Source organism: Aethalodelphis obliquidens, unplaced genomic scaffold (assembly GCF_003676395.1).
Source record: "Aethalodelphis obliquidens isolate GAN/ISIS:26980383/991018 unplaced genomic scaffold, ASM367639v1 scaffold9, whole genome shotgun sequence".
Lineage (NCBI taxonomy): Eukaryota > Metazoa > Chordata > Mammalia > Artiodactyla > Delphinidae > Aethalodelphis > Aethalodelphis obliquidens.
The window spans coordinates 46,404,145-46,431,935 of NW_020837953.1; the positions used below are offsets into that span (position 1 = coordinate 46,404,145).

Genomic DNA, 27,791 nt, shown 5'->3' on the forward strand with positions numbered 1-27,791 from the left:
TTTCCTGTGAATACTGGGCATAGTATTCCTGGAAGTGTTTGAACTCTCTCTGGGTTGGTTTCCTGAATGTACATATTTCAGCTACATTTTAGTTGTAATCTTTGTGTTAAAGACATTTCCACTAGCAGTCATCCTCTACTTAATATGGATTTTATAGCCGAATTTATTTTTGATAGGATTCACTGATTGGAATGAATAGAGTTGTTACCTGCCTTCTCAAGCATTAGAAAGGTAGGTACAGTAGGGCAGCAAGAGTGAGAGTGATCTCGAAATTCCCTTCCCTCACGTCTCTAATGCCCTGAGACACTTTGCTTCATAGGGCAGATGACCATCACTGATTTTGAAAATAGACACCCCCCTTCCTCCCTGCCCCCACCCCATGCACCCTTTCCCTTCTCCTAGATTCCTTGTGTCCTCTTATGGCACATAGCTACTGCATCTACAGACACAGTAGAGAGATTGACATCACTTTACTGGAGTTTTGATGTCAAGCTGGCTAGAATCTTTTTCATAGTAGGGATTCAATATGAGTCACAAGGAGGGCTTTTAAGGAACATTTTCAGAATAAAATGTGGTGATGAGAGTGCTCAAAATGTTCTTTGCTTGAGTAATACAAGTGTCAAACCATAGCTAATATTTAGCATATCAGTGTAACTAGTAAGATTGCTGCTGCTGGCAGGATGATCTTTCTTTTTTCTTGTTTTACAGAGTTTTCAAGTCCATGTAGCATAGTATTGATTTGGGAATGGGGGGGAGGTCTTGCAGCAGTAGTTTTCCAAAACAGTCAGCATCACTTCTTAATGTTAGCAAGATAATTGTCTTGAATCTGTCTTCAAGCTTTTGATGCATTAGAAAATTTTCTAACTCCTAGAGGAGAAGAGAGAAAAATGGGAAATTTAAACAGATTTTCTTTTAGTTTGTTATGACCTGCTTCTCTACCCCCTCCCACCAGCCAACTTGATTTTTCTCATAATTTAATTCCCTGTTGGCATAATAATTCCCTGTTAGCAATGAGGATGAAGAAAGGTAAATGTTTGCTAAATGTATATAGTGTTGTTTTTAAACAAAAACCCGTGTAAAATTTGTAGTACTACTTGGGAATCTGTAGACATGAATACATGGAGTTTAATTTTCATGAAGGTCGAAAAGGAAGGAACCAAGGATATATGTCACCTGAGATATTAGAATCTTTAAGATGTTATCAAGCCAATTTTGGTGACAGTTTTCAGGGTCACAACACAGGAAAAGGGTAAGGACTAACAAGATTTCACTTACAGAGGTGCTCTTTTCCCAATTTTTGTTTGCTTTTCCCTTTTAAGTTCTCCACTATTCCCAGACAATGCAAATATCCCTTCCCCACAAAAGAATCTGGCAGAAAACTAAAAGTAGGTCATCCTGCAATTGAGTTATTTCTTTCTTTTTTTTTTTTTTTGCCACACTGCATGGCACGCAGAACTTCCCTGACCAGGGATCGAACCCGTGCCCCCTGCAGTGGAAGCGCAGAGTCTTAACCACTGGATGGACCACCAGGGAAGTCATATTTCTTAAAGAAGTATTTATTAGAAAACTGCATCTTTTATGTTGATATTGCTAGAGCATAGCCTTCTTGCTAGGAGCTTGTGTAACTTCTTTTCTGTTTTAATATTTTCATTCAATTCATTTGTTCCTCGTGTAGTTTTTGAGTGTCTACCGTGCGGAAGGTAGTAGTATATCGTTTAGAGAGGTGAGGCGTGGTGACAGGTGTGGCTTTTGTAGAGAGCAGGAAGCAAGATGAGAGGCTCTGATAGAGGCCAGGTGGCGCACGGGGGATTGGGATTCGGGTATCGGGATTTCAGAGTAGTTGCTAGTGTGTGCATGCGCGCTCATGCACACACACCCTTTTGTGTGTTGGAAATTTGGAAGCATCCATGTTAACTAGCAAGATGCTTGTGGGCTTTATTCTGCAGTGTTAGACCAGCTGCTGTTAGCTGATGGAGTAGTCAGAGTGTCGACGGTGCAGGAATCCTGTGTAAGAGGAAGGGAAAGCCAGAGAGCAGAGCAGTCCCGAGGGCCAACCTCCATGGCCACTGCTGTGCCACCCAGCTGGGTCTCTGGGGAATTTGTTTGTGAGAAAGGCTTTGTTCACGTGTGCTCTTCACACGGAAAGGTTTTCTATTGGAAATTATGTTAGAGTGGCACTGTCGTGCTTTGCAGAGGGGCGAGAAGGTATTGGGTTGGCCAAAAAGTGAAAGTAAGATGTTATGAAAAATGCGAACAAACTTTCTGGCCAACCCAATATTTCAAAGATTAATAGGCAGAAGTACGTTCACGGAGAAAGAAATTCTTTCCCGGGACAGAGCCCGTGGCTGAGCATCGTCCACCGCTTGCTTGGTGAGTGGGCAGAGTCAGTGTCCGCGGTGCTTGTGCAGAGGCTGTCAGGAAGGATGCTCACAGGCTCTTGGTTTTTCAGGATGACAAACTGCCTGATGCTTCAGGCTGTGGTTTTTACCCTTGAGAGGACCCTGCTCTTGTTCTATTTACATAAGGCTGCTGATTTGCTGAGGGATGAAAAAGCAGAGAGGGCTTTCTTTGCCTCCAGAATCTGCCTTTGCGTTTTGGCTGACTTCCTTCTCTAGCATAGCAAATGCTCTGTTGTTTGCAGATGGCACAAGAGATTCTTGGACACAAAGCTATGTTGAGGTTGTGAGAGACAGCCAGAATCGCCCTGTTCAATATCATTGCCCACATCGTGCACACAGGATTTGAGGCCACTTAATCGTGTGATCCGTTTCCAGGCAGAGGCTACATGTTAGGAAATAAATCTTAACCTAGACCCATGGTTTCATTTGCAGACCCCCCTGATAAAGAAAAAAATTTGTTATCCTGTGTTGTTTGGAATAATTGATATTGATGGTAGTAGCCTCACTCATTTTTTCTGGCCCATTTCGGGCTTGCTGATTTTAAGATTAAAAATATATATGTTTGCCCTGCAGCAGCCGTTAGCTCAATCTGGTAAATATGCATTTTCATATGGGTAATTTTGAAAACGTGCATTATGCACTTAATGGGTCGCATCAGCTTTGCTCAGTTCTTTCAGAACTGCTAGCTTGCTTTCTTTTTTAAAGACTCTTTCTTTTTCTCAAAAAAAGGTATCTGCAGTACTTGTGTTGGCCATGGGGAATTTTCAGGTTGAGGATCAATGTCCACCTGACTGAAACCGATTTTATAGCCAGCTTCAGACAATCCATGCTCCCGTAAATTGCATGAAAAATTGTTGGCAAATCATTTTGGCTTTAAAAGATTGCTGGGCATACCCCAAGTGAGTTTTTTTTTTTAATGATTTTTTAAAAAATTGGGGTATAGTTGCTTTATAGTGTTGTATTTGTTTCTGCTGTACAACAAAGTGAATCAGCTGTATATATACATATGTCCTCTCCCTCTTGGACCTCCCTCCCCTCCCCCCCAGCCCCCGTCTCCCCCAGCTAGGTCACCACAGAGCACCAAGCTGAGCTCCCGGGTTCGGACCAGCTCTCTGTTTGACACATGGTAGCATATATATGTTAACCCTAATCTCCCCATTCACCCCTGCGTCCTGACCACACGTCCGTCCTCTACGTCTGCGTCTCTATTCCTGCCCTGCAGATAGGTTTACCTGTACCATTTTTCTGGATTCCACACATATGCGTTAATATACGTTATTTGTTTTTCTCTTTCTGACTTACTCTGTATGACAGACTCTAGGTCCATCCACGTCTCCACAAATGACCCAGTTTTGTTCCTTTTTATATTGACTTATGTTTTCATCATTCCCTTTCCAGATAAAACACTGTATTTTTGTGCTAACTGTAAACATCTATGTAAAGTTATTTTCTTAAATAGCTGCTTAATTAATAAGACAAGAGGGAAATATTTCTGAGTTATATGGCCTTATTTAACCTTGTTTTGAAAATCATTAAGAGCAATAATAAGTAGATTTTTGTGTGTGTTTGAGACTTAAATTCCAAATTGTTTTTAGGATGTATTCTCTTTTAGTTAGATCCCCCTGTTTTTTATGGGAGGGTTAAAAAGAAAAGTTTGACTCTACAATAAGTTTTCATGCTTTCATTTTTTAAAATGATTTAGAAAAATCAAATCCAAACAATGTATTTATTCCTATGGCAAGTTTGACATGTGAAAAAATTTAATTCATGTCAAGAATTTTAATAACTTCTGATCTTGGTCATTGTGTGTTTTATGACCATTTATGTAAAATAAACTCTAAGTGTTGTCACTTAATTTTGAAGATAAGTTCAGTCAGACCTTTTCACATAAAAGTTTCAAAATACTGATAGAGATCACTTGATGCAGTGACCTGCTTTCCATATTACTAGCCTTGTGCATTGGAATCTCATATCTGGATTTATAGCTTTGGATGAATTTGGGTTGCCACGATAACTTTTTAAACAGAAAGAGGTGACTTTTTATCTAGTAATAAGGCATTGATAAGTAAACGTGGTAATTCCATATGTTAGGTTTGTGGATCTGCTCTCTTCCACTACCTTATCCCTCATGGCAGCGTTCCTCAGGCCAGGGCTGCAGGGCAGCCTCCAGTAAGACCACGGAGAAGTGTTTAGGCAAAGGGATATCAGTAGTTGTCCTTGACATCCCAGCATATTCCTTTCCTTTCTTCTCTAACAGATATATGTTCAGAGATAATCATTTAGATAATCATTAGAGAGAATCATTTTCCTGAATGTAAATTTGTAGTTGAGAAATGAAAGAATATAGATTCTCTCTCCTATTCTGGAAAGCTTTTTAATATACAAGTTAATACCTACTTTATGTTTTTACTTTATATAAGAGGGTTTATAGTAATAATGATTCTGTTGATTATGAAAAAAGAATATAAAGCTTTTCATTGTGTAAAAAGAATAAAGTTATTCATAATCCTCACTATCTAACCATCTGTCATTGATTTCAGTTCTGTCTAGTCTTACCAACACCAGTGTCAGACATTAGTCCTTGGGGGGGTGAATGCAGAAATTAATAAGTTTGGTTTCTTTGAGCTCAAAATTGATAGTGAAGTAGACAGTGCAGACCATCTGACTGCCAAATAACTGACCACACAAGGGGATGTAAGTTGTCAACTTTGTATAAAGGAAAGGAAATCTTACATCAAGGAGAGGAGATGTTGTTTCTTTACAGAGGAGTCATGAGAGTTTACTGCCACTGGAGGTAACTCATTATAAGGTTGCAGGTGCTTGTAAGAATAAAGGAATAAAGAAGGCTTGGTATGGATGGGGTACGGGAGTTGGTGTTTCTTTAAGGCAGTGCAGCCTAGGGGAGGGCGAGATGTGATGTGGGATCAGACCATCGAATACAGCAAGGTTTTTTTTGTCACATGAGCTTTAAGAAAGTGGAGATCATTAGTTAGGAAGGGACCTGTTAGTTTTGAAGTCAGTGAACAGTAGCTAGGTATGACAGTGTTACGTTATGAGATACAGAAAATACTTACTTGTAGGAGGTGATAGGAAGAAGAGGGCATATGGGCTGTGATTTGTGTTCAGGTGAGATGAGTAAACAGTGGATGTTTAGAGATGTGAAGTGCTGGTAGTGGGTACAACAAGGATTGGAACACAGAAATTAAGAACCTTGGGTTGTCCCCACACTGTGCAAGTCGGAGCTACAGTTTTTATTTAGAGAATGGGTTTCTTCAGTTTTTCCTTGAACAGCAAGTTGGGGCTTAGGTAGAGAACTCTCTACCACAGTGGGAAGAGATCTCTTCTTTGTCCCTTAAGGTGATCAGCGTGTTAAGTGCATGTTGCCTGAATGTTGAACAGAGTTTTTTCCCAGCATCCTGGACTTTGGAACAAGATAGAAAGCTCAGTCAGCAGTTCATTCCTGAGCTGCTGTTTTATATGGATTCAGAGATCGGATTGCTGTTGTTGAGCCTACATCTGAGTAGAGAAATCTGTTGGGAAATTCTGGATGCCTAAATGATTGACTTTCAGACGTCTTCTTTTTCCTTAATGACTTTGGGCTACAAGAATCCTGATGTCTTTCAGAAAGTTTCTTGGAAGGCAGTGGCCTTTAGTCTTCTTTGTGTCTTTCTTCCTGTTCTGCCTCTTAGTGGGTCTGCTAGCACCTGTGGTGGGACTAGAATTTCACTGGATCGAGGGCTCCAAACCTCTGCTCCTTTGCTTTTCGCTGGGGAGGGTGTTGTTAACATGCATGAAATGAAGAAGTAGAGGAACCTGCCTCTGTTCTCAAGCATCTAGAGTTATTCTAAGACACATTTGTTGTGAAGGGTCATGAGGAAGGATAAAACACATGGCATTTTAAATGTGGGCATTATGGTCACTCTCCCTAGAAAATTAGATTGACTGCAGATGCCTTTACTTCTGAGTCTTTGCTTGTAGTGTGGAGAGTTTTTACATTCCTTTATAGTCACTGCTTCCCTTAAAATCATTGCTTCTTAAAAAAAAAATGTGTCTTAACTGATCATTTTAAAAAATAACCTTTAGACTCCAGCTGTTGAGAGCATCAAAAATAATTACCCAGCCACCGCCATGTCAGATGTAATTTACGAAAGTGCCCTTCTTCCCTGAGGAAAATCTAATTTGGTTTACTTCATTCCATCTCTGATTGGCTGCCTTGGTTTTCTTTACTATTAGAAAATATGTTCAGGTTAAAATTTAATAGAAAGTTATCCATAAGATACTAGATTGGTTTTCTTTTTCTTCATGTGTGTGAAAAGGTCGTTGTAATAGCATGTTCAAGCTAGTCTTCTTTACGTATTTCACTTATTTCCTCACAAAATATTTATTAAAAATAAAGCAGCACTTGGCAAAGCTGTTTCTCTTTGTGAAGACGGGGAGCATCTATCTGAGTAATATATTCAAGATTTTGTCTTGGTGTGTAACCTTGAGCAAGTAATTCCCTTTATTGAAGTTTCTCCATCTGACTATGGATAATCTCATGGGATTCCCACTCCCCCTTCTTCAGGGATGCTGGAAACAATAATTGAGGCTTTATCAAGTTATTTAAATTATCAGAAAGTGGTCAAAAAGAACCCAAGAGCTGTTTTCCTTTAGCTTAAAATTATTTGTCATTTAATATCACCTTTAAAAATTTATTTTCTATAAAAGGCATGTGCTTTGTCATTTATTTATTTATGCAGTGGCTTTATGGGCCCTGTCTTTGATCCATTAAAGGTAAATGCCATTGTTTTAAATTTTCTTTTTCTTTTAAAGACTGTGTGTATATCGAGAGTCGGAGGCCAAACACACCGTATTTCATCTGTAGCATCCAAGACTTCAAACTGGTAAGCATCTTTTCATGTGCTGTTGATTCTACTCTGTACCTTCTCTTTTCCCAGTTCCACTGGCTGTCTCTTTTGATTGCTTCTCTATCGTACTGACTTGGTAACCAGTTCAGCTCTGAGTGCTGACTGCCTGGTGACTGCAGCACTCAAATAAGGCAGTAATCAGCTTTATAACACTAAGTGTAAACAAACGTTTCTGAAGTTTTTATTCATTTAGTAGCTGTTCTGACAACTATTTCAGAGATTCCCTTGAGCTCCTGTAATAGTTCATTTTTTCTCAGTCATTGTGAAGAACCTGATGTAAAATAAACTTTGGATTTAATGATGAATTGGGGGAAAAAAGAGAATATAAATGGGCCAGAGATGATTATTTTCTGTGGCAATTGTAATTTACTTAGGTATTTTAAGCAAATATGGAGTGTATCTTGAACCTTTTCTGGGTGTCTCCCGTGGTGGAGGTCGGGGAAGGAAGTTTGGCTTGGGGATGATATAGCTACAGTACTTTCTCATTAAAAAGTACTTAGGTACTTTTACTTTCACAGGTACCTAAGTGCCAATATTGCCAGTATGAAATCTCTTGTTTTTAGACCACTGGTTCTCACACTTGGGGCTTTGGATCCCCTGATAACCGTAGAGATTTTGCAGAGGTCTGTAAATAAGCATTCTCAGTCTCAAATAAACTAAATAAATATACTTCACACATATTTGTACAACTGCTTTTCAAATGTATTAATATGCTGCTGTGATTTTTTAAAATTAACTTATTTAATGAAAGTACAGAGTTAAGAATCACTTTATTATGTATTTTCCTCAAGCAATTGTTATGTGAAGTGCTATCGGAGTAGTGTCATTTGGGGAGTCTTTTGAAACATTTAGATGTTAAGAAAGGATCCTGTACAGTAAGTCGCCTACATACGAACGAGTTCCGTTCAGAGAATGCGTTCCTAAGTCCAACAAAGTTAGCCTAGGTACCCAACTAACACAATTGGCTATATACCACTGCTTTTACGCTTGCTTGCAGACATCCTGGGCTTGAAATAATGATACTGTACTACTGTATACTGTACTGTACAGTAAAGTACACAAAAGCACAACCACTTGTAGAGGATGCACGCACATGACAATGTACGCCAGACACATGCACTAACTTACGTGATTGCACATGTGAATGCACGTTTGCATCTTTGAAAGGTCGCAACTTGAAGGTTCGTATGTAGGGGACTTATTGTACTTGAAGGTTGTGAACACTGTGTACATTCTTAGGTCTGGAGAAATCCTAATTCTTTAGCTTTGTAGAGATATGTGTCAGTATCTGTGAAAGCCAGCCATTATTTCCAAAACGCTTTGTAACTTTTGATAATACTTGTGCTCTGACATACATTGTATGTGACATTTCAGCCTAAAGAAAAGTAGTGTAGTCTGAACTCTGCATCTCCTTTTTTTTTTTTTTTTTTTTTTGTGGTATGCGGGCCTGTCACTGTTGTGGCCTCTCCCGCTGCGGAGCACAGGCTCCGGATGCGCAGGCTCAGCGGCCATGGCCCACGGGCCCAGCCGCTCCGCGGCATGTGGGATCTTCCCGGACCGGGGCACGAACCCGTGTCCCCTGCATCGGCAGGCGGACTCTCAACCGCTGTGCCACCAGTGAAGCCCTCCTTAGTTTTTTTTTTTTTTTTAAATGCATTTTAAATGACTCCAAATGTCCAGTTAGTATATGCGATTGAGTTAGTTAAAAAGTTGCATGCCATTTATTTTTCTTTGTTCAAAAATTATCACGTAAGTAATAACATGCTTTTTGCTACTTTAAAAGAAAGTAAAATGGGCCATTTACTGCTAAGATTTCTTTATTCTTGGTAGGCTGCTTTTACCTTCTAGTTTTACAAGGTGGCCTTGTGGTTTAATCTTGTAAATCACATGCTTTCTGCTCAGATTTTATGTCAACATGAGGTTTTACCATTTTTTAGAGGTCTTTGCTATTTATTATATGTTGCCTTCCAAAGACTGTTTTTTACAGACGCTGCACTGACATCTGCAAATCTGGGCGGTGGCCTTGTTTCCTGAAGAGTTTTCTTTTGCTAGTGGTGCTGCTACTGCTCTTTCCCTGCTCATTGTCTTTGTGTGTGATCTTTACCAGATATAATACCACCACACCATGGAAAAGATACAGCTGTGAAATAAAACTGCAGAGATTTTCCTTTTACCTATTAGAGTCTGAGCCCCTTTTGTACAATTTTTCCACGTCAGCAGGTGCCTTCGTGTTTGAATGGTGTCTCTTATGAAATGCTGATTACAATGTGATAGTTGCTGTTCAGGGCAGAGGTGCCTGCTGAGCTACAGTAATTGCTCAGGGTATTAACAGCAATAAAAGCTGAAACTTCTGTCATCAGGATTGGTCTAGTACAGCACATTAAAGCTGTCTGCAGAAACATCGTGGGAAGTGGGGTGCTATAGGTTTAGATACCTTTTTCTAAGTCACATATTGCTATGAGAGATGTTTTTGTTTGAGTTCTGTATTCAGCACGTATTCACAGTTTCTGTGTAAGAATAACAGGGATGTTGAAGACATATTTGCTCCTGGAAGGGATGTGTTTGTTGTCTGGATACCCACTTCCTTTCCTTGTTTCTCAATACTACTTCCAAAAAGATAACCTAATAGATAAGAATAATCATAGACGTCTTTTCCTTCAGCTTAACCTGTAAGGGGAAAAGAGGAACAGAAGGAAATGTTCTTTGTTTCTTTGCAAGATTTCAAGAAGAAGAAATTGGAGTTGGTTTTGCCCACAGCAGATACCATGCATGGCAAGTGGAACAGTGGAAAACAAAAACCCAATAGCTTTGACATGTTGTTGATTAGTTATGTATTTTATCTTTTTATGGTTTGAGGTTTAACTGAGAGATGTATTTCTTTGTTTATACCATAAATTAGAATCAGTCCTTTTAGCATGGTGAGTTTTGAGAACAAGATGTGTTTTGGGACTGTCAGAGGCACTGGGTGAACAGGAAGGGCAGGAAGGGGAGAAGGGCAGGAAGCTGGGAGAAGCAGAGGATTTTGGAGCAGCTGTGCAGAGAGAGAGAGGGAGAGAGAGCGCGAGAGCACGAGTGCTCTCCCTGAGTCCTGCTGTATTGGTGCTTCTTCCCGCTGGATTCTTAGATTATCCTATTGTCTCTGCTGAGTAGAGGGCTCTTGGGCCAGCTTGAGCAGATCTCTAGTAAGCATAACTGAAAGAGCCTGCTATCACATCTGCATATGCTGTGCTCCCATAGCTTTTCTAGGTCACTGTGTTTGCTTTGAGGGTTTTGTTCCCGAATGAGTCACTGTCACCACGGAGCAGTATAACCCAGAGTGCAGTTAGGAGCGTTTTGGGTTATCACCAGTGCCTTCGACAGGCATTTGTTGAAAGCCTACTTTGTGTTCTTTGTTGAGCGCAGCACCATAAGGGGGACTGAAGAATCTAAGATATAGTTCCTTCCCTCAGTGATCTTAGGTTGTGATTGGACAGACAGTGGCTGTGGTGTTACTGGATGTCAGCCCTCTTTGGGGAACCCTGAACAGGACTGATGTGGAGGAAGCCATTCACGTAATGTCCTAAGAGCAAGATTCCTTACTTTTACTAAAAAACAGTAAGATTCCATTTTTATAGAAGTCCAGGCCTTAGCATAATAGAATTAATTTGCTATCTAGAAATAATCATGGATTCTGAGAATGCTTAACAAGGAGATTATTGAGATTAGTGGTTTCCATTCAGCATAACACCAAGGATCCTTGTTCCTTGTCTGGCTCTAGTAGTGGTGCTTCGTACCTAATTCTTCATTCACAGATAAGTAGTCGAAGCCATTCCTCTAATACTCTGCATGGGAATTCTGTGTGGATTCCTAATGAGTTTCTGTCGTTTGTTAAATAGAAAAAATATGATGTTTGTTTCCTTGAGTTATATAATTATCAGTTCTTTAGCTGTTACATGAGATGAATTTTCAGCTCGGATAGGTAATTATTACAAATACTATTTTGAGCAGATACCATTGATTCATTTTTGCTCCTATTTGGCCTAGTAAAATGTAATTGTCTTTAAAATTAAACCTGACATTCCTTAGAGTTGGGGATACGTCTTTTGTGACGTTAGGCTATTTCCAGTTGACTTTTCAGGGCTCAGTGTGTTGTCACTGCCCTGCACGGATGCATGTGCTCTTGTGTCGTTTCTGTCCCTAACAGCATACGTTCTCAGTGCTGACTTTGAACATGGAGTAGTGGAGGGCGCCTGCCACTTGTTACCTTGGGGAAGGCACATCTCCATTGCTGCTGTGAGTGGGGGGCCGAGCTCGTTAAGGTGCAGCGCCATGTACGCCTCTTCGTTTCACAGTCGAATGTGAGCAGCTGGGGGAGGAGCATTTGGAGTTTGCTCCCAGTTCCTGGTCTGTACCTGTAACCCTACGCAAAGGCTGGTCACCCCAGTGCCGCAATCAGGGGCTTCAGCTTAGGTTCCACTTACCGTTGAAATTGCCTTCTCTCCACCAAATTGAGTTTCTCAGAAGTGTATTAAAAGCAAGAAGCTGCTTTTCCTTCTTTAAAATGAAAACTTACTGAGAATAAGTAATCATATCTTCTCGGTTTTTTTGTTAGAGACCTTTACATAGATAATGCTGGGAGATAAGGGAGGTTTCGTTAACATGCACTCTTGTGTACATACGTGTGTACACACAGTGAGTTAATTATCATTTATGTATTATACACCACACTTATTTAATCCCAGCTTGGTTGATGTGACCACTCAGCACAGAATGTATGGTGTATGGGCATTCAGGAAATGGGCATCATTTTAATATTAGGTCAGCCTTGTATTGAAAACTTTTTGGGGTGGGGGGCAGGAAATCTGCATTAATTTGAACATGGCTAATTCAGAATTTTAGATTTGATTCTGGGACTGAGTTGGGGGATGGTAGAGTGCATGGGTTGGGAGCTGGACTTTGACATCAGCTGGTCTGTTCCATCAGTTGCTATCTTCCATGACCTTGGGCAAGACACTAACCTTGCTGTACTTACATATGAAGTTGGGATATAAAGCACCTACCTTGCAGATGGGTTGTTTTTAGATTAAAAGATCAAGCCTACAAAGTGGATAGTGCAGTTCCTGGGCCATGGGATGATCGTGACATTGACAGTGAGTTGGTGCTCTAGATTTAAGCTTTGTAAGGGCAGATACCACCACGTCTGTTTTATTCATTGATGTATATATACATTGCCCATATAAGATCCATACTAAATATTTACTGAATATTGAATGAAGTTACATTTCAGTGGGAAAAATTGACTGGATAAAGTTTTCAAAAATCTTTAGTAGTTGTTTGATACAGTCCATGCATTAACTACAAATTAATCTTCCATTTATTAAACAGGCCAAAGAGATCTGCTTCGTTACCTTCAGTTAGCCTGCAATGTGTAGTATCTTATATATTTAAATAATAAAATTCTAAAAATACGTTAAACCTCAGTTTTAATTTTCTTCAGGAAGTTTATGTGAGTGTAGCCAAAGTCATAACATTTTTTAGACATTCTGTTTCGAATTTTCTATGTCACTGACTTCTAGCAAAGATAAATGAGGGCTTAGTCTATATGTAAACATCCCAGAGAAGGCCAGCAGATATGAAAAATGCCATAGGATGTGATGACTTGTTTCCGTGTGAAACAGTAGCTGTTTTCTCTTTTGGTTTTTTATAGTCCCTCAAGTTAGGCCTGCAGAATTGAGTCTATTTGTAGTTTCTTTTTCTCTTTACCCTCTTTGTTCATTCCCTGTAAAAAGGTCAGTACCACTTGGTTACAGCTTTGTGACTTGAGTGTAGTGTTGGATAATGAAGTGAAGACTTTGAAGTTTGTTATCAAGTGTTCTCAGTTTATAGAGTGAGGAGTTACATCTTACTTAGTGGAAAGTACAGCAGAGACAGTTCTTTAAAAAGAGTTGTTCCTTTGTTAGTTTAATTGTTCTCACCTGTCAGGAGTGGGTGCGTCGGTGGGACAGTGCTCTTATACAGTGATTTCTAGGTCAAGAAAAAGTTGGAAAAAAGAAGGAAATTTTGCCATTTGCAACAACATGAATGGACTTGGAGGGTACTTTGCTAAGTGAAGTAAGTCAGACCGAGAAAGACAAGCACTGTATGATATCACTTTAGTGTGGAATCTAAAAAATACAACAAACTAGTGACTATAATTTAAAATAAAGAAACAGACCTACAGATATAGAGAACAAATTAGTGTATCAGTGCGGAGAGGGAAGAGGGGAGGGGCAAGATAGGGGTAGGGGATAAAGAGGTACAAACTATTATGTGTAAAATAAGGTACAAGGATATATTGTACAACGTGGAATATACCGAATATTCTATAATAACTGGAAATGGACTATAATCTTTAAAAACTGTGAATCACTATATTGTATACCCGTATCTTATATAATATTGTACGTTGTATATACTTCAATTTAAAAAGAAAAGTAAAAAAGAGAAAAGGTTTGAATTACTGATTTGGTGCTAGAGTATTCTTCTAAAGGCCACGCCTTCCCCTACCCCAACCTTCTTTGTTTAAAATAAAGGTCATGGTTGCTTAGTTGCTATCGATAAGCATTGTGATAAACTATAATGGGGTATTGAGCTTCCTCCATGCTGTGTTTGGAGTAACCCACCAATAATACATATATGTGCAAAGATTAAATGTCCTTTTCATGTTGGAATTTGAAGTTTATAATTTTAAGAGTGGGATGCTGTCGCTTAGCCCTGAGTTTGATGGGCATAGTCAGATGCTGCGTTGTTGGGTATCTGCTGTGCCTGCCCCCCACCTCCACCCCAATTATAGGACAATCATGTTGAAAGTTATTTTGAATCACCACAGCCTCTTCTCATGATACGAGCGTCAATTAAGTGGAAGGAAGTGGTGACACAAGTGAAAATCAAAGCGAGGCTTTGGGAATAAGTAATCTCAGAACATCTCATTGGTTCCATTTACTTAGCTTCTCAGTGGTCTGTTTTCACTCATGGCTGACAGTCATCGTAGGCCACGTGGTATTTAAAGTTTTAATGGTTCACGATTACTGTGAAGTTGGGTAGTTCATTTTCTCCTAATGTATTTGGATTTTAGGACTCTAAGAAATCACTTAAAAAGTTTAATTATATTTACTTCCATAAACTATCTAAAAATGTTATTTTAATGGTAAACCTGTTCTCTATATGTAAAATTTTTCCAATGCAAAAAACTCTAGGTATTCTGATTTTTTAAAAAAGGAACTTAAGAACGTTTGAGACAATCTGATATTTGCAGAGAGCTACTGTGCAAGAATACTGGTAAAATCTTGTCATTCCAACTCTTATTTCTTAGAACTGGAAATTTGTAATTTGTGTATATGTGGTTGTTTGTGTTAAGGACCAACTCAAAATTATAGAAGAAAAAATCCATTAGAAGAAACGAAAGAAAATTAGGGCAACTGAGATACTGTCAGCGTTTTCTGATTCATAAGTAAGAATAATGAAATGCTTTGAAATGATGCCTTTTTTCATGTTTAAAATGTTTTAATAATTACTTGAACTTTTGCACATTAAGTAATGCCAACATGCTTAGAAATGCTTCGCCAAGTGTCTTTCTGTTTAAAACCCTTGATTTGAATGAATAAGGATTTGAGTGGTCTGATTAACTCCTAGTGCAAGAGATTAACCACAGGTTCATTTTTATTTGATGCTTATATTAAAAGATCTTGAGTATACTGTACATTCTAGTGCACAGTTGAATCTTTGATTAGAAATTTGCAGTGCTGGTATGGGGAGGTGGGAGGTGTGTGGTGGAGAAGGCTATGGCTACTAACACTTGCTGTCCATGCAGGTCATGTATATTTACTGTCCGTGGGGGCAGTGGGAGTCAGAGACTGGCTGCACAGGAAGCATATATGGTGTGGGAGCCCGGGATGCTCTAGAGGGTCGTCTGTAGAGAAAGAAAAGAACAGAAAAGAAAAGCATCATGATAAAGACATGCCCAAGATTAGCTCTTTTTCTTGGGATTTATCTTTTTTGTTTGTTTTCAGAGAGACATAAAAAGAAAATAAGTAGTTGATGGAGCATATTAAAATCTTGGGCCACAGGAAGCTGTTAGAGAGTGAGTCTTAGCTTTTTGAGATGAATTATATGTCTCAGGACTCCCTAAAAATGATTTAATATGAAAAGTTTGCTTACCTGTAATTTAAAAACCATCTTAAGAACAGAAATTCACATAAGTATTTGGATTTTATGGGGTTTTTAGTTCATTAAAACAACATGAAATTGGATTGGTTAGGTTTTGGGAAATGTTACGTACTCCCTAGAGTTTTTGAAAAGGGACATATTCAGACTGTCATGTGAAGTATCTTTTTTTGATACTTATCAGGACTGTGCTGGCTTTCAGAAGTTGCTCTTTAATATTTTGCTGGTTTTAAATGTTTTAAAAGTTTCTTTAAAAAAAAAAGACATATGGTACATACCAAACTGGCTTTGCCCCTAAAAGAAATAATATCTTTCTTGAACTTTATGCTCCAGTCTGTTCATTACATTTACCTTGTGAGTAAATTAAAGCTTGTTTGAATGGTGTCTTCTTTTTCCTCTGGTGTTAAGCCTTTGTATGTTACCTTATCTTTAGCTTTACAAAATTAAACTAGGACTTTGAGAAAATGGTAGGATCTTTCTTTGAGGCCCCTGCCCCCAGTACCTTGAGCATTTCCTTCTGAAGTACATGTCCTATGCCTCTGGCATCTCTCCTTAGAAACTCTTCTGAAAGCCCAGTTTGTCCACTGGTGGTTTATTTTATAGTCATGTTTATCTGACATCATTGCATTTTTGTTTTTGTTATAAGCAAAGCATGCCACTGTCACGGTGCTTTGACACTGTGTCACATCTTAACTTGGTTATTTTGAGGGGCACACACCATACCGCTTTATGACAGGCCCATACTGAGAGTGTGGAGCCAGAGGGTCGTATGTTCACGCTGGAGAAAGGAAGCAGCTCTGACTGATGTGCGGAGTTTAACTTTAGTGGCAGAACAGATTCGCTGAGACTTCAGAGGCCACCTGCTAAAGGATTTGTGCAGCTGCCTGCTTGTGTGCTGAGTGCCCCTAGTAACCAGGGTATGAGAGGACATTGGGCCTGTTAACTTAAAACTTTTTTCTCTTTTAGGTCCACAACTCCCAGGCCTGTTGCAGATCTCCACCTCCTGCTTTGTGCGACCCCCCAGCATGCTCTCTGCCGGTGGCAGCACAGCCGCCACAGCATCTTTCTGAAGCCGGGAGAGGGCCTGTAGGGGTAAGGAGAATCCCGTTTTTAAAAGCTATCAATATTTTATATCCCACAGGGTATAAAATAGGAATATCACCTCCCTCCCCAGAGCCCCTTTAAAAATGTGCTGTATCGTATGTGTTCTTAAAGGAGTAACAAGTACACGCACAGAGGAAGCAAAATACGGGACTTGCCTTACCCCTCTAGGACAGTTCCAGAAGTCGGGGGGCTTGGTGGTGGAGGGGTGTTGGCACCAGCAGAGAGCATGCTGGGCCGCTGCAAGGAGCAGGAGCTGGCAATCAGCAGCGAGTATGGACGTTGGCGACTGAAATAGGGGAAAAGGGGGTAAGTCTGAGTCCGCGTGCGGACTGCGCCTTTCCCCAGGATCACCGGGACTTGTGGCCCGTGAGTCTAAACTGTTCGGGCTGCTGCCCTCTCCGGTGACCTTCGGTAGAGTATTGCTCAGAGGTAGCTGGGCTTTTCTGCAGGGCCGGATACAGAATAAACGTTTGAAAGGCTTGGGTTGGGGAGTAGATGGAGTGCTCTCAGCTGTACCCCGGCAAATCCTCTGTTACCTGGTGATGATGTGGGGTGTTACGTGAGGTGAAGCAGGATGCAGTGTCTTCAGCTCTTTGTCCCCTGGAGCACAGGGCCTGGTGTTAGCGATCCACGAGGGTTACTTTTGTGCCGTGTGCCTCACCTTTTCTGGAAGCTCGGTGTACACACCTGTCTTCATTTTCCTTCCTTCATGAGGATTTAATGCTCAGGTTTTCTGAAGGACAGGTGTTTATTGTTCTGATTGACCGCTGCTAGTCACTAAAGAAGGTTAAGACCTGTCTTTCCCTTGTTTTACCTAATCTGACCCTGGGGCTCAAACTCATGCTTGATTAGGAAATAACACAAGAGAATAGCCCTCGTACATGCACGCACAGATCCAGATACTGGCAATATGCAACGACTTGTTCACTTGCCGTGTAGCATATTAGTATCTTGAGACTAGGAAAAGAGAGCGCTCCCGATGGCCTGTAGCAGCGCTTGGGAAAGTTTTGGGAAGGTAGCTAGGTACTGAGGAGCCGGGTGTGTTTTTGGTACACCAGTAACACGTGGGCAGGCAGAGTGGAGGAGCTCAGCTCGCCAGGTGTACGTGTCAGCCTGTCCTTATAAGCAACGTAGGCAGTGAGCCTGGTGAAGCTGGGAGTTGTGAGAAGATGCCGCAGGACGTCAAAGAAGAGCACAGGTTAGTGGGTCCTGGGAGGCAGAGGTGGGGATACAAAATGGGGCCGGATCATTGAGGGTCTGAAAGGTTAGACAAGGTGACGTTTTATGTTCTAGGCCGAAGAGAGCCTTTGCAGGCTTTTTGATTGCGGGCAGGCCGATCTGCAGATCACTGCTTAGGAAGATTCATTGGGTAGAGTGTGGAGTGGGGAAAGACTGTAAAAGTTCCAATTAGGTGGCTAGGACTGTCATCCATGCATAAAATGAAGAGGACCAAGACAGTGGAGATGGGACATTAATAATTGTAATAAAATCAGGAATAATTGTCACAACATTTTCATGTTTAGGTAGTTGCCACTGTAATTTATCAAGAATTAGACCAGAGAAAAAGGTTCACATTATGGAAGCCTTGGAAGTCTTGATATAATAGCCATTCACAATGGAAGATAAAACCCAACGTAGTGGATAAAAATCTAATTTTAATCCCTGGAGAGATACTGACAGCTTAAGGGACAAATTAGCAGAGTCCCAACTTGACTGCATACTTCAAAAGCTTCAGCCTTTACCAGTTACCATCGTGTATGTGTGTGTGTGTGTGTGTGTGTGTGTGTGTGTGTGTGTGAGAGAGAGAGAGAGAGAGAGAGAGAGAGAGAGAAATGGTTTTTACCTTTCAGGCCAATATTATCTTTATTCTCTTATCAGTGTCAATGTCATTGTTAGACTGTTTCATTTACTGCAATACCCACTAACCAGGATTTGCTGAATGGATTTAAAGTTTTGCCCATAATTGATATGTAGTAAACTTTTTATATTAGCATTAGTGATGACGAGTATTTATTTTTTTAGCAGTAAAAATATTGTGTCCACTAGGGATTTAAATAAGTTCATGATGGGTGGTATTCTCAGATACCATCATATGTAGGTTGGAGAAGATTCTGTAGTACGATGATAAATCTTCTTTCAGTCAGGATGATGCTGCATAAAGCTAACGTATTGATTGTTCTTTAACAACGCTTCATGCTGCCAAAGTCATTTGAGCTGGATCTGAATTGGATCCAGTTGGCCAAGCTCCCCTCCATGTGTGGAGTTCTCATAAATCCTGCAGGCACACACATCTAATACAGTGTAATGAGAGAGCTACTGGGAGAAAAAATTGATTACAGGGTTGCAGACAATATCATTAATGTTTCCTGCTGTGATACACCAGATGTCTTCCCTAATAGACTGTTTTTGTTAATTTAGTTTTTATAGGATAGCATTGAATGCATCATAATTTAACTTCCTTTGCATATTCAGGTATAGGTGATCTCTGTCTGTATACAAATGATGGCATCAACTCATAAGATTTAATTTTATTAATTTTTTATCTGTTCATTTTAAAAGTATTTGTGCTAGAAGGGCAACATTTTTACTTGTTCCCGAGAATCTGTTAGCTTCGATGTCTTCTAGCAAGAATTACTGATTTACTGGTAGTTGGTGGGAGGGAGGTGAGAAGGCAAAGAAAACATTGCCCAGATCCTCCCCGGACAGGACAGAGATCATCCCGCACCCCCAGCTGTTCCCAGTATCAGGGGGTTTAATTGGCGTGACAGAGGCTCTGTCCAAAGCAGAGAAGGTGCAGCCATTTAGAGGGGATTTAAAATGCACATTCATTTCCACTGTCATGAACGTGGCTCTGCGGGCTGGAATGCTTGTTGGGTGCACCCATCCTCTCCTCACTAAAAAGTCAGTACTCCTCACTTTGGTATTTAGTTATTTAGCATTTTTATTTTTCAGTCGTATCTTTTTGTGTGTTTAAGACCTCCGTGGAGTGGCTAACACATATAAATAAGACAACATTGCAGTAGTGGGTCGAGCTATTTTATTTAAGTTACTAAAAAAAATGTTCATAGCTGCTTTATTCACAATAGAAAAATACTGGAAAGAGCCCAGATGTTCTTTGGTGAGTGATTGAACCAAGTCATTATTTTTTTTAACGACTGGTTTTGTTTTTGGGGCATTATCCTTTAGAGAACAATTTTTTTCTCTTGATGAGTTCCTGTGTAACATAGGATGCGTTAATCAACCTTTCTAACCCTTAGTCTTCTCACCTCTAAAATGGGCACACTACTACTGTTTACCTCAAAGGGTTGTTACAAAGGTGATGAAGTAATTCGTTAGATTGCTTAGCATGATGCAGGCATATAATAAGCATTCCTTAAGCATTACCTCTTATCACAGCGGGTTTTGTTGTACAGACTCAGGGTTAAATAATTTACTAGTTTTCTGGACATTCTTAATCTGAAGCCCATAGGCCCCTAGGTGGTCTCCTTGAGTTTAAGAGCGTCTATGAACTTTCTGGAATCGCTTGCAAAGTCTTATACGTACGTGCATTTCCCTGGAGAGAATATATACTTTTCAACCATGGATGATAATCAGTAGATTTCCTAAAATGTTGAAAAAAATTTAAAAATTAAGTTTAAAAACTGCTATTCTCTAAAGCCTCTTGAGGTGGGTCACTTAAAACCTCAAATCGGGAAAGTAACCATTAAAATTATATAAATATTTAAAAAATTTCTTTAATTGAGGCTGTTTTCCAAGTAAAGGCTATAATTAAAACCCTGGAAAAACAAACACACACCCCTCAAATCAGCTAGCTGTTACGGAAGTCAACTAATGTGGAACATTTACTTTGTGCCTAGGCACACTGCTACTCTTTTCACGTAGCTTAACCCGTTTGATCTCCACAACAATCTGTGATATTTATTTCATTTTGTACGTGAGAAAACTTGAGGTTTGCGCTCTCATAAAATCTTGCCTTTGTATAAAAATCTGGCAGGGCTGAGGTTTAACTCAGGAACTCACCTGGCCATGGGTAATCTTGGTTGTGCCCCTGGCTGACTTTGTACTGCATGGGTGACCCCTGCCTCGATGCCCCTTTGCCTTCACTTTACTAGTGAGTTCCTCAGCTGACGTGCTTGCTGCTCATTCACTTTGGAGAGTAGAAGGCTTCTGCCACTGAGAGTTTTACAGGCTGGCCTTTCCCCTGAATAGATGGACGGTGGTGTTAACAGCATGGTGTGGGAACCCTGTTTAGTATTGGTGAGTTTTCTTTTCCTGTTAGCACTTGTGGTGGTCCTATCTTACTGTCCTTTTGTTTAAAAAAAATGCCTGACCAGCAGACCCCAACGATGAGCTCCCTTCTCACTTAACAGCATCTGTGTACATTTGAAAAATGACCCTTGTAGTCTGTGTGTGTGTTAGTCTGCATTTGTTTCAGATAAAATTTTGTGCGTGTGAGAAATTGGGCTTTGCATGTCCCTTGGAATAAATCCAGTCCCCTGATCTAGACAGACCTACTTCACCAACACAGAGCAGGAAGCCGGGGTCCAGTGGCTCACCCCAAACCCCTGCTTCATGCGGCGCTGCTTAGGCCCAAATCTCTTGGGTCTCTGGTTGGTGTTCTTCCCATTGCTCCTTGCTACCTTCCTTGACCATTGGGTGTTCTTAGAGCCAGCCCATGTGATAACACCATTTATTTCTTTGGAAGCTAAGAATACTTTGCCTAATAATCTAGTTTAAACTTTTTGACTGAGTCTCAAGCCACTGTGAAAACAGTATTATTTTTTGCTTACGTAAGGCATTTATCATTTTAAAGTATCATTTCTAACACTGGTACTTCTCATACTTGGGACTTTTGGTACCATTTAATAATTAAAAGTGAACATTTATTATAAAATGCTGTCTTAAAAGTAAAGTTAATTATATTTCTTACCTGCTTGATGCTTATAAAGAACTGTCATCTTGTTGCTTCTCTAGCTGTACAGGAGGTTTTAAGGATATCCTGCTTTTTTCAGAGTTTACTGTAGCTTCCCCAACTGCCACTAAGTATGCCAAAAATAACCATTGTCTTTTATGTTTGATTGTAGTGAAAGGTGTTAAAACCACTGATTTTCAGAAAAATTGCCAATACAGGTGCTATATTAATTTAGGGATTAATCCATCTACCCTAAATGAAAGATAATTTATAGCTGTTGAATTTTTTTTTTTTTTTTTTTTTTTTTGCGGTACGCGGGCCTCGCGCTGTTGTGGCCTCTCCCGTTGCGGAGCACAGGCTCCGGACACGCAGGCTCAGTGGCCATGGCTCACGGGCCTAGCTGCTCCGCGGCACGTGGGATCCTCCCGGACCGGGGCACGAACCCGCGTTCCCTGCATCGGCAGGCGGACTCTCAACCACTGCGCCACCAGAGAAGCCCTAGCTGTTGAATTTTAATGTAGCAAGTTTAAAAAATTCTTAAAACACCCAATTGACCAGTATTATTAGGATTAGCGAGCATATAACCTGCTTCCAGGTGAATTCCTTTCCTTTGGAGAAGTTGTTTTCACAGTCTGCTCTCCCTTAGAAGCTGGACGTCATTTAATTTGTCCTTAAGGCTATCTTCCATTATATTCATCTGCTCTTTTTTTTTACAGAAGGGACATCATGGTAGCCACATTTTTCAGAACACAGATTTGAATAACCTTATGATTTTAAAAAACTGCCTGCTGTTTTAAGCAGTCTTTTTGTTACCACAGATCTGTATGAAACATAATGATCACGTTTAGGTTTTATTGAGCTTTCCCTTCTTTCAGGGATAATGCATCACCCTTCATTACCTAAAGGCACTGTTAGGCCCTTCAGCTTTGCCTTTTTAGGGCTGTTCCGTACTGTTTGAAAAATACCTAAGCAAATATATGGCGTTCCCAGGCTTTACAAGTTCTCCAGAATCAGTTTTATTAATTATAAATTGCCAAAGAAATTTCAGCACATGGAGGTGTAGAGCTTGCAGTTTTGTTTAGCTTAAACTTTGTGTGTTACACCTCCTTTTAGGACCTCATAGTATTTTTAGTGACAATATCTCTTACAACTATCAAGGCCTTCAATTTTTCTAAGGGCCTGGGGTCAAGATTAAGTAATATACCTAAGGTTAATTGATCCTTTCCAGAGTCTAGAAATTGTTACGCCTAATGCCTGGAAGTTGGCATTTTCTGGTTTTATCTTTGATCTCCTGTTGTACAGTTAGATCGAATGTCAGGTACTTGTCATTTTTTTCCTTTCTTTTCTTTGTAAATAGACTTTATTTTTTAGAACAGTTTTAGGATCACAGCAAAAATTGAGTGGAAGGCACAGAGATTTCCCATTTACCTCCTACCCTATACATGAGTGGCCTCTCCCATTAGCAAAACCAGAGTGATACATATATTACAGTTGATGAATCCACAGGTCATTATCACATCCTTATCATCCAAAGTGCATAGTTTACATTAGGGTTCACTTTCAGTGTGTTGTACATTCTTTGGGTTTGGACAAGTTTCTAATGCCATGTATCCACTGTTAGAGCTCCATACCGAGTAGTTTCACTGCCCTAAACATCCTCTGTGCTTTGCCTATTCATCCCTCCTTTCCTTCTGACCCCTGGCAACCACTGATCTCTTTGCTGTCTCCATAGTTTTGCCTTTTGCAGAATGTCATGTAGTTTGAATCATACAATATGTAACCTTTTCAGATTGGCTTCTTTCACTTAGTAGTATGCACTTAAGATTCCTCCATGTCTTTTCATGGCGTAACAGTTGAATAATATTTCACGCTGAATAATATTCCATTGTTTGGATGTACCACAGTTTGTTTATCCCTTCACCCACTGAAAGCTACCTTTGTTCCTCCAGGGTTTAGCAATTATGAATAAAGCTGCTGTAACATCCATTATAGCAGGTTATTGCGTGGATGTAAGTTTTTGACTCCTTCGGGAGCCTCATTGCAGGATTGTCCGGTAAGAGTGTGTTTAATTTTCTAAGAAACAACCAAAGTGTTTCCCAAAGTTAGCCGTACCAGTCTGCGTTCCCACCAGCAGTGAATGAAAAGTTCCTGTTGCTCCACATCCTCACCAACATTTGGTGTTGTCAGTGTTCTGGATTTTGGCTGTCCTGTTAGGCTTGTTAGTGGTATTTCACTGTTGTCTGAATTTGCATTTTCCTGATGACATACGATGTGGAGTATCTTTTGTTAGGGGCTCTGGCCCATTTTCAAATCAGGCTGTTTATTTTTTTAATGTTGAGCGTTAAGAGCTCTTTGTGTATTTTGCGTGACAGTTCTTTATCAGATGTGTCTTTTGCAAATATTTTCTCCTAGTCTGTGGTTTGTCCTTTGCTTTTCTTGACAGTGTCTTTGACAGAGCAGAGGTTTTTCATTTTAACGAATCCAGCTTATCAGTTCGTTCCTTCGTGGATTGTGCCTTTAGTATTGAATCTGAAAAGTGATCTCCATACCCAAGGCCATTCGGATTTCATTCTGTGTTATCTTCTTCCAGGGTTTTATAGTTTTGCATTTTACATTTAGGTCTGTGATCCATTTTGAGTTGATTTTTGTGTCTAGGTTCTTTTATTTTGTGGGCGGGTGGGGGAGGGCATGTAGGTATCCAGTTGTTCAGCACCATTTGTTGTAAAAATTATCTTTTCTCTATTGCATTGCCTTTCCTCCTTTGTCAGTTGACTCTATTTATGTGAGTCTGTTTCTGGGCTCGCTAATCTATTCCATTGCTCTGAACTGAGTGTAAAATGCAGACATCTTGACTGACTGTTTACTCCTAAATACTTAGGTGTGTATTTTGTAAGAACAAGGACATTCATTTATATAGCCACTATATAGTTATCAAAATCAGGAGGTCTAACAGCACCACAATACTAATAGAATCTACAGACATCCACATTTTGTCACAGATCCCAGTAATGCCCTCTGTAGCAATTTGTTTTTCTGGCCTAATATCCAAACCAGCATCACACATCTGTCTACCATGTCCCTTTGGTCTCCTTTAATCTGGAACAGTTCCTTATCCTTTCTTTGTCTTTCACGACATTGACATGTTTTGGAAGAGTGCAGTTCAGTTTTTTGTAGTTTGCTGCTTCCTAGTTATTAGCTGAAGGTTATGCATTTTAGGCAGGGCTGTTATATTAGTGGTATTGTGTCCTAAGTGCCTTACATTAGAGGACACGGGATACCAATTTGTCACATTGTTGGTGACAGCAACTTGGATCACTTGGATAAGTTACTAACTTTCCCTTTGTAATTAATAGGTAATTGGTAGGGGGAAACTTTGAGAACATGTAAATATCCTGTTTGTCATCAGATTTTCACCCACTAATATTAGCACCTATTTTATTTTTTGCCTGAATCACTGTGGTGATTGTGGAATGCACTTCTTTTTCTTTTTCCCCTCAAACTCTGTCTTTGAGAAATAGATCAGAATTCACCTACCATTAACTCAAAGGTGGGATTTTTGAGTCAAGTGGAAGAAAGAAAGGGAGAGAGGGAGGGAGGGAGGGAGGAAGAGAAGGAAGGGAAGGAGGGAGGGAGGGAGAGAGAGAGAGAGGCAGGCAGGTGAGGAGGAAGCCCTCAGAACATTTGAGCCCTCAGGGTGTTTTTCATTTTTAGCAACACAAGGACTTAATGAATTTTCATTATTTTTGTAGAAAGAGGAAAAACCTGTAATGGTGTTTTTTTCCATTTTTACGCTCCAGAGGAGACAAGAGCTGCTTAGAAGTAATAGATCATGGAAGTGGTTTAAAAAAATACACATTTTTACTGCTGAAATAATGGTGTTGGTTTGATTCATGTTGGCAACATTTACTAGTGATCAAGTTACTTCATCTCGTTGCACCTCAGTTTCCTCACTTTTAAAGCCAGAGTATTACTTCAGTAGTTCTGGAGTGAAGCCCAGGAATCCAGTTTTTCCAAGCACTCCCCGGGATATCTTATGGGCAGCCAGCTTTAGCACGTGGAAGTCTGCCACCAGTGACTGTTATAGTTGCAGATCCGATCCTGTCCTTTGCAGGATGTAGAGTTCTTTTAGTGCAGTTCCAGGACCTCTTACGTTTCTTAAACCTCAGTATTTTATGCCCTTAAAAAATTTGTTTTTGTGGTTCTCCCATTTTAACTTAATTTCCTACCTTCCCCAGCACACAAATTAGGTATAATCTGCATGTTTAAATCCCTAATATAGCGTTCAGAGACAATTTATAAATAAATTCAAACCAAACTACAAAACCAATAAAACTCTAACTACCAGTATTAATTTGATAGAATGGGTGATGATGTTTTGATGAAATGACATAGTCACTTGTGACATAAATTTGTTACTGATTGCTTATGGCCCAGATTATTGGGGGCCAGGGGCTGGTGTATAATGTGTTTAGATTACTGGGTTCCTTGTGGTGACTCAGTTCTTCTCTTGATTTCATTTTTGTTATTATCACTGAGAAACCTCTCTAAGTGTAGCTACCATGTTGTGACTTTGCCCTTACCTGGCACCACCGTGGCATATTGGGTTTATCTTGTTTACGTACTAGCTTGTGATAATTATCGTAGTACTGCTTAGTTTTTGATTGTATGTAAACATTCAGAGTCAAAATCATGTAGCTTGAAACTCTTAATGAAATTATAAAATAGGTAATCCAGAAAATGAGTCTGTTAAAAAATTTAAGATATGCATTGAAATGAAAATAAAAGCTAGCCCTCTCCTGCTTCCACCTCCCCATCTCTTGCTCCTCTCTGAGGGAGACAGTTAGCCAGCATCCCTGACATCATGCATGGCTACTTTGTACATACATTGCCCCTTGGTATCTGTGGGGGACTGGTTCCAGGACCTGGCTCAGACGCCAACATCTGTGGATGCTCACGTCCCATAGCCAGCCCTCCGTATCCACGGATTCCACATCTTCAGACACAGAGGGCTGACTGTGTATCTAGTGAAAAAGCCCCACATATACGTGGATCCACACAGTTCAATGCAGTTCACACCCGTGTTGTTCAAGAGTCAACTGCATAATCTGTCGTTTTGGCAGTGTTAAATCGAGGGGCTGTCGGGACTTCCCTGGCGCTCCAGTTGGTAGAACTCAGCGCTTTCACTGCCGAGAGCACGGTTCGTTCCCTGGTCGGGGAACTAAGATCCCACAAGTCAAGCGGTGCGGCACCCCCCTGCCCCCCCCCCACACACACAAAAAAGAAAATCAAGGGGCTGTGTTTCACTCATCTTTTTGTTTGCAGTGCTCAGAGCAGTTCTTGGCTCCAAGAAGTTGCTTCTTAATCACTGAATTAATAGTTTGCTTCATTTACAAAATAGGAAAAAAGCACATTATTATTGTTTTTTAATCAGATAAAGAGGGACGTTTTAAAAAGGAATACATTAAATGTGACTGAATGGACCATTAACACGGTGTTGGGTCTTCGTTGCTGCACGTGGGCTTTCTCTAGTTGCGGTGAGCGGGGGCTACTCTTCGTTGCGGTGGCTTCTCTTGTTGCGGAGCACAGGCTCTAGGCGTGTTGGCTTCAGTAGTTGCGGCACACGGGCTCAGTAGTTGTGGCTCGTGGGCTCTAGAGCACAGGCTCAGTAGTTGTGGCGCACGGGCTTAGTTGCTCCGCGGCACGTGGGATCCTCCCAGACCAGGGCTCGAACCCGTGTCCCCTGCATCGGCAGGCGGATTCTTAACCACTGCACCACCAGAGAGGCCCCTGTATTTTTGTTTTAATTTGATGGTTTTTGGCTCTTTAAGTCTTTGTTAGAGGGGAACTTGCTGTGATCTTACAACAGGAGAGCGGCTCATTGGCCACAGAGAGGGAGGTGTTGTCATTGGTGAGGCCGCTGCCCTTGGCTGCAGCCTCCTGACAGCCCTGATGCTCCTTGAGGCCTGAATGGAATGGAGCCGCTGCTGCACTGCCCCAGGGCCTTGTAACAATTTACAGTCTGGTGGAAAAGCAGAAGGACCTAGAAAGGCAGGTGTACAATCCCTTTGGTGTCCTATAATAGAAGATGTGTGTGGTGACCTTGGAGTGCTGAAGCCCTCAGGATTACAGCACCTTGACCTACAGGATCATGGAGGGATGCTTTGGAATCACATCCAAAGACAAATGAGCAGCAGAAATGGCTGCCTCCACCTCCCAGTCTCACACACTCAGTGGAAGGTGGGGCTAGTTGTCCACGACAACAGAATAGAAGTTGAGTGACGTTAGTGG

At 40.6% G+C, this 27,791-nt stretch overlaps 1 protein-coding gene across 1 annotated transcript in view; it reads left to right on the forward strand.

Moving 5' to 3' along the window:
- The window catches only part of RERE (arginine-glutamic acid dipeptide repeats), a 435,053-nt gene that overhangs the window by 199,792 nt on the left and 207,470 nt on the right, over positions 1 to 27,791 (forward strand). The window contains 2 exon segments of the mRNA XM_027110298.1: positions 7,212 to 7,282; positions 16,454 to 16,579. Coding sequence (XP_026966099.1) covers positions 7,212 to 7,282; positions 16,454 to 16,579 — 197 coding nt within the window.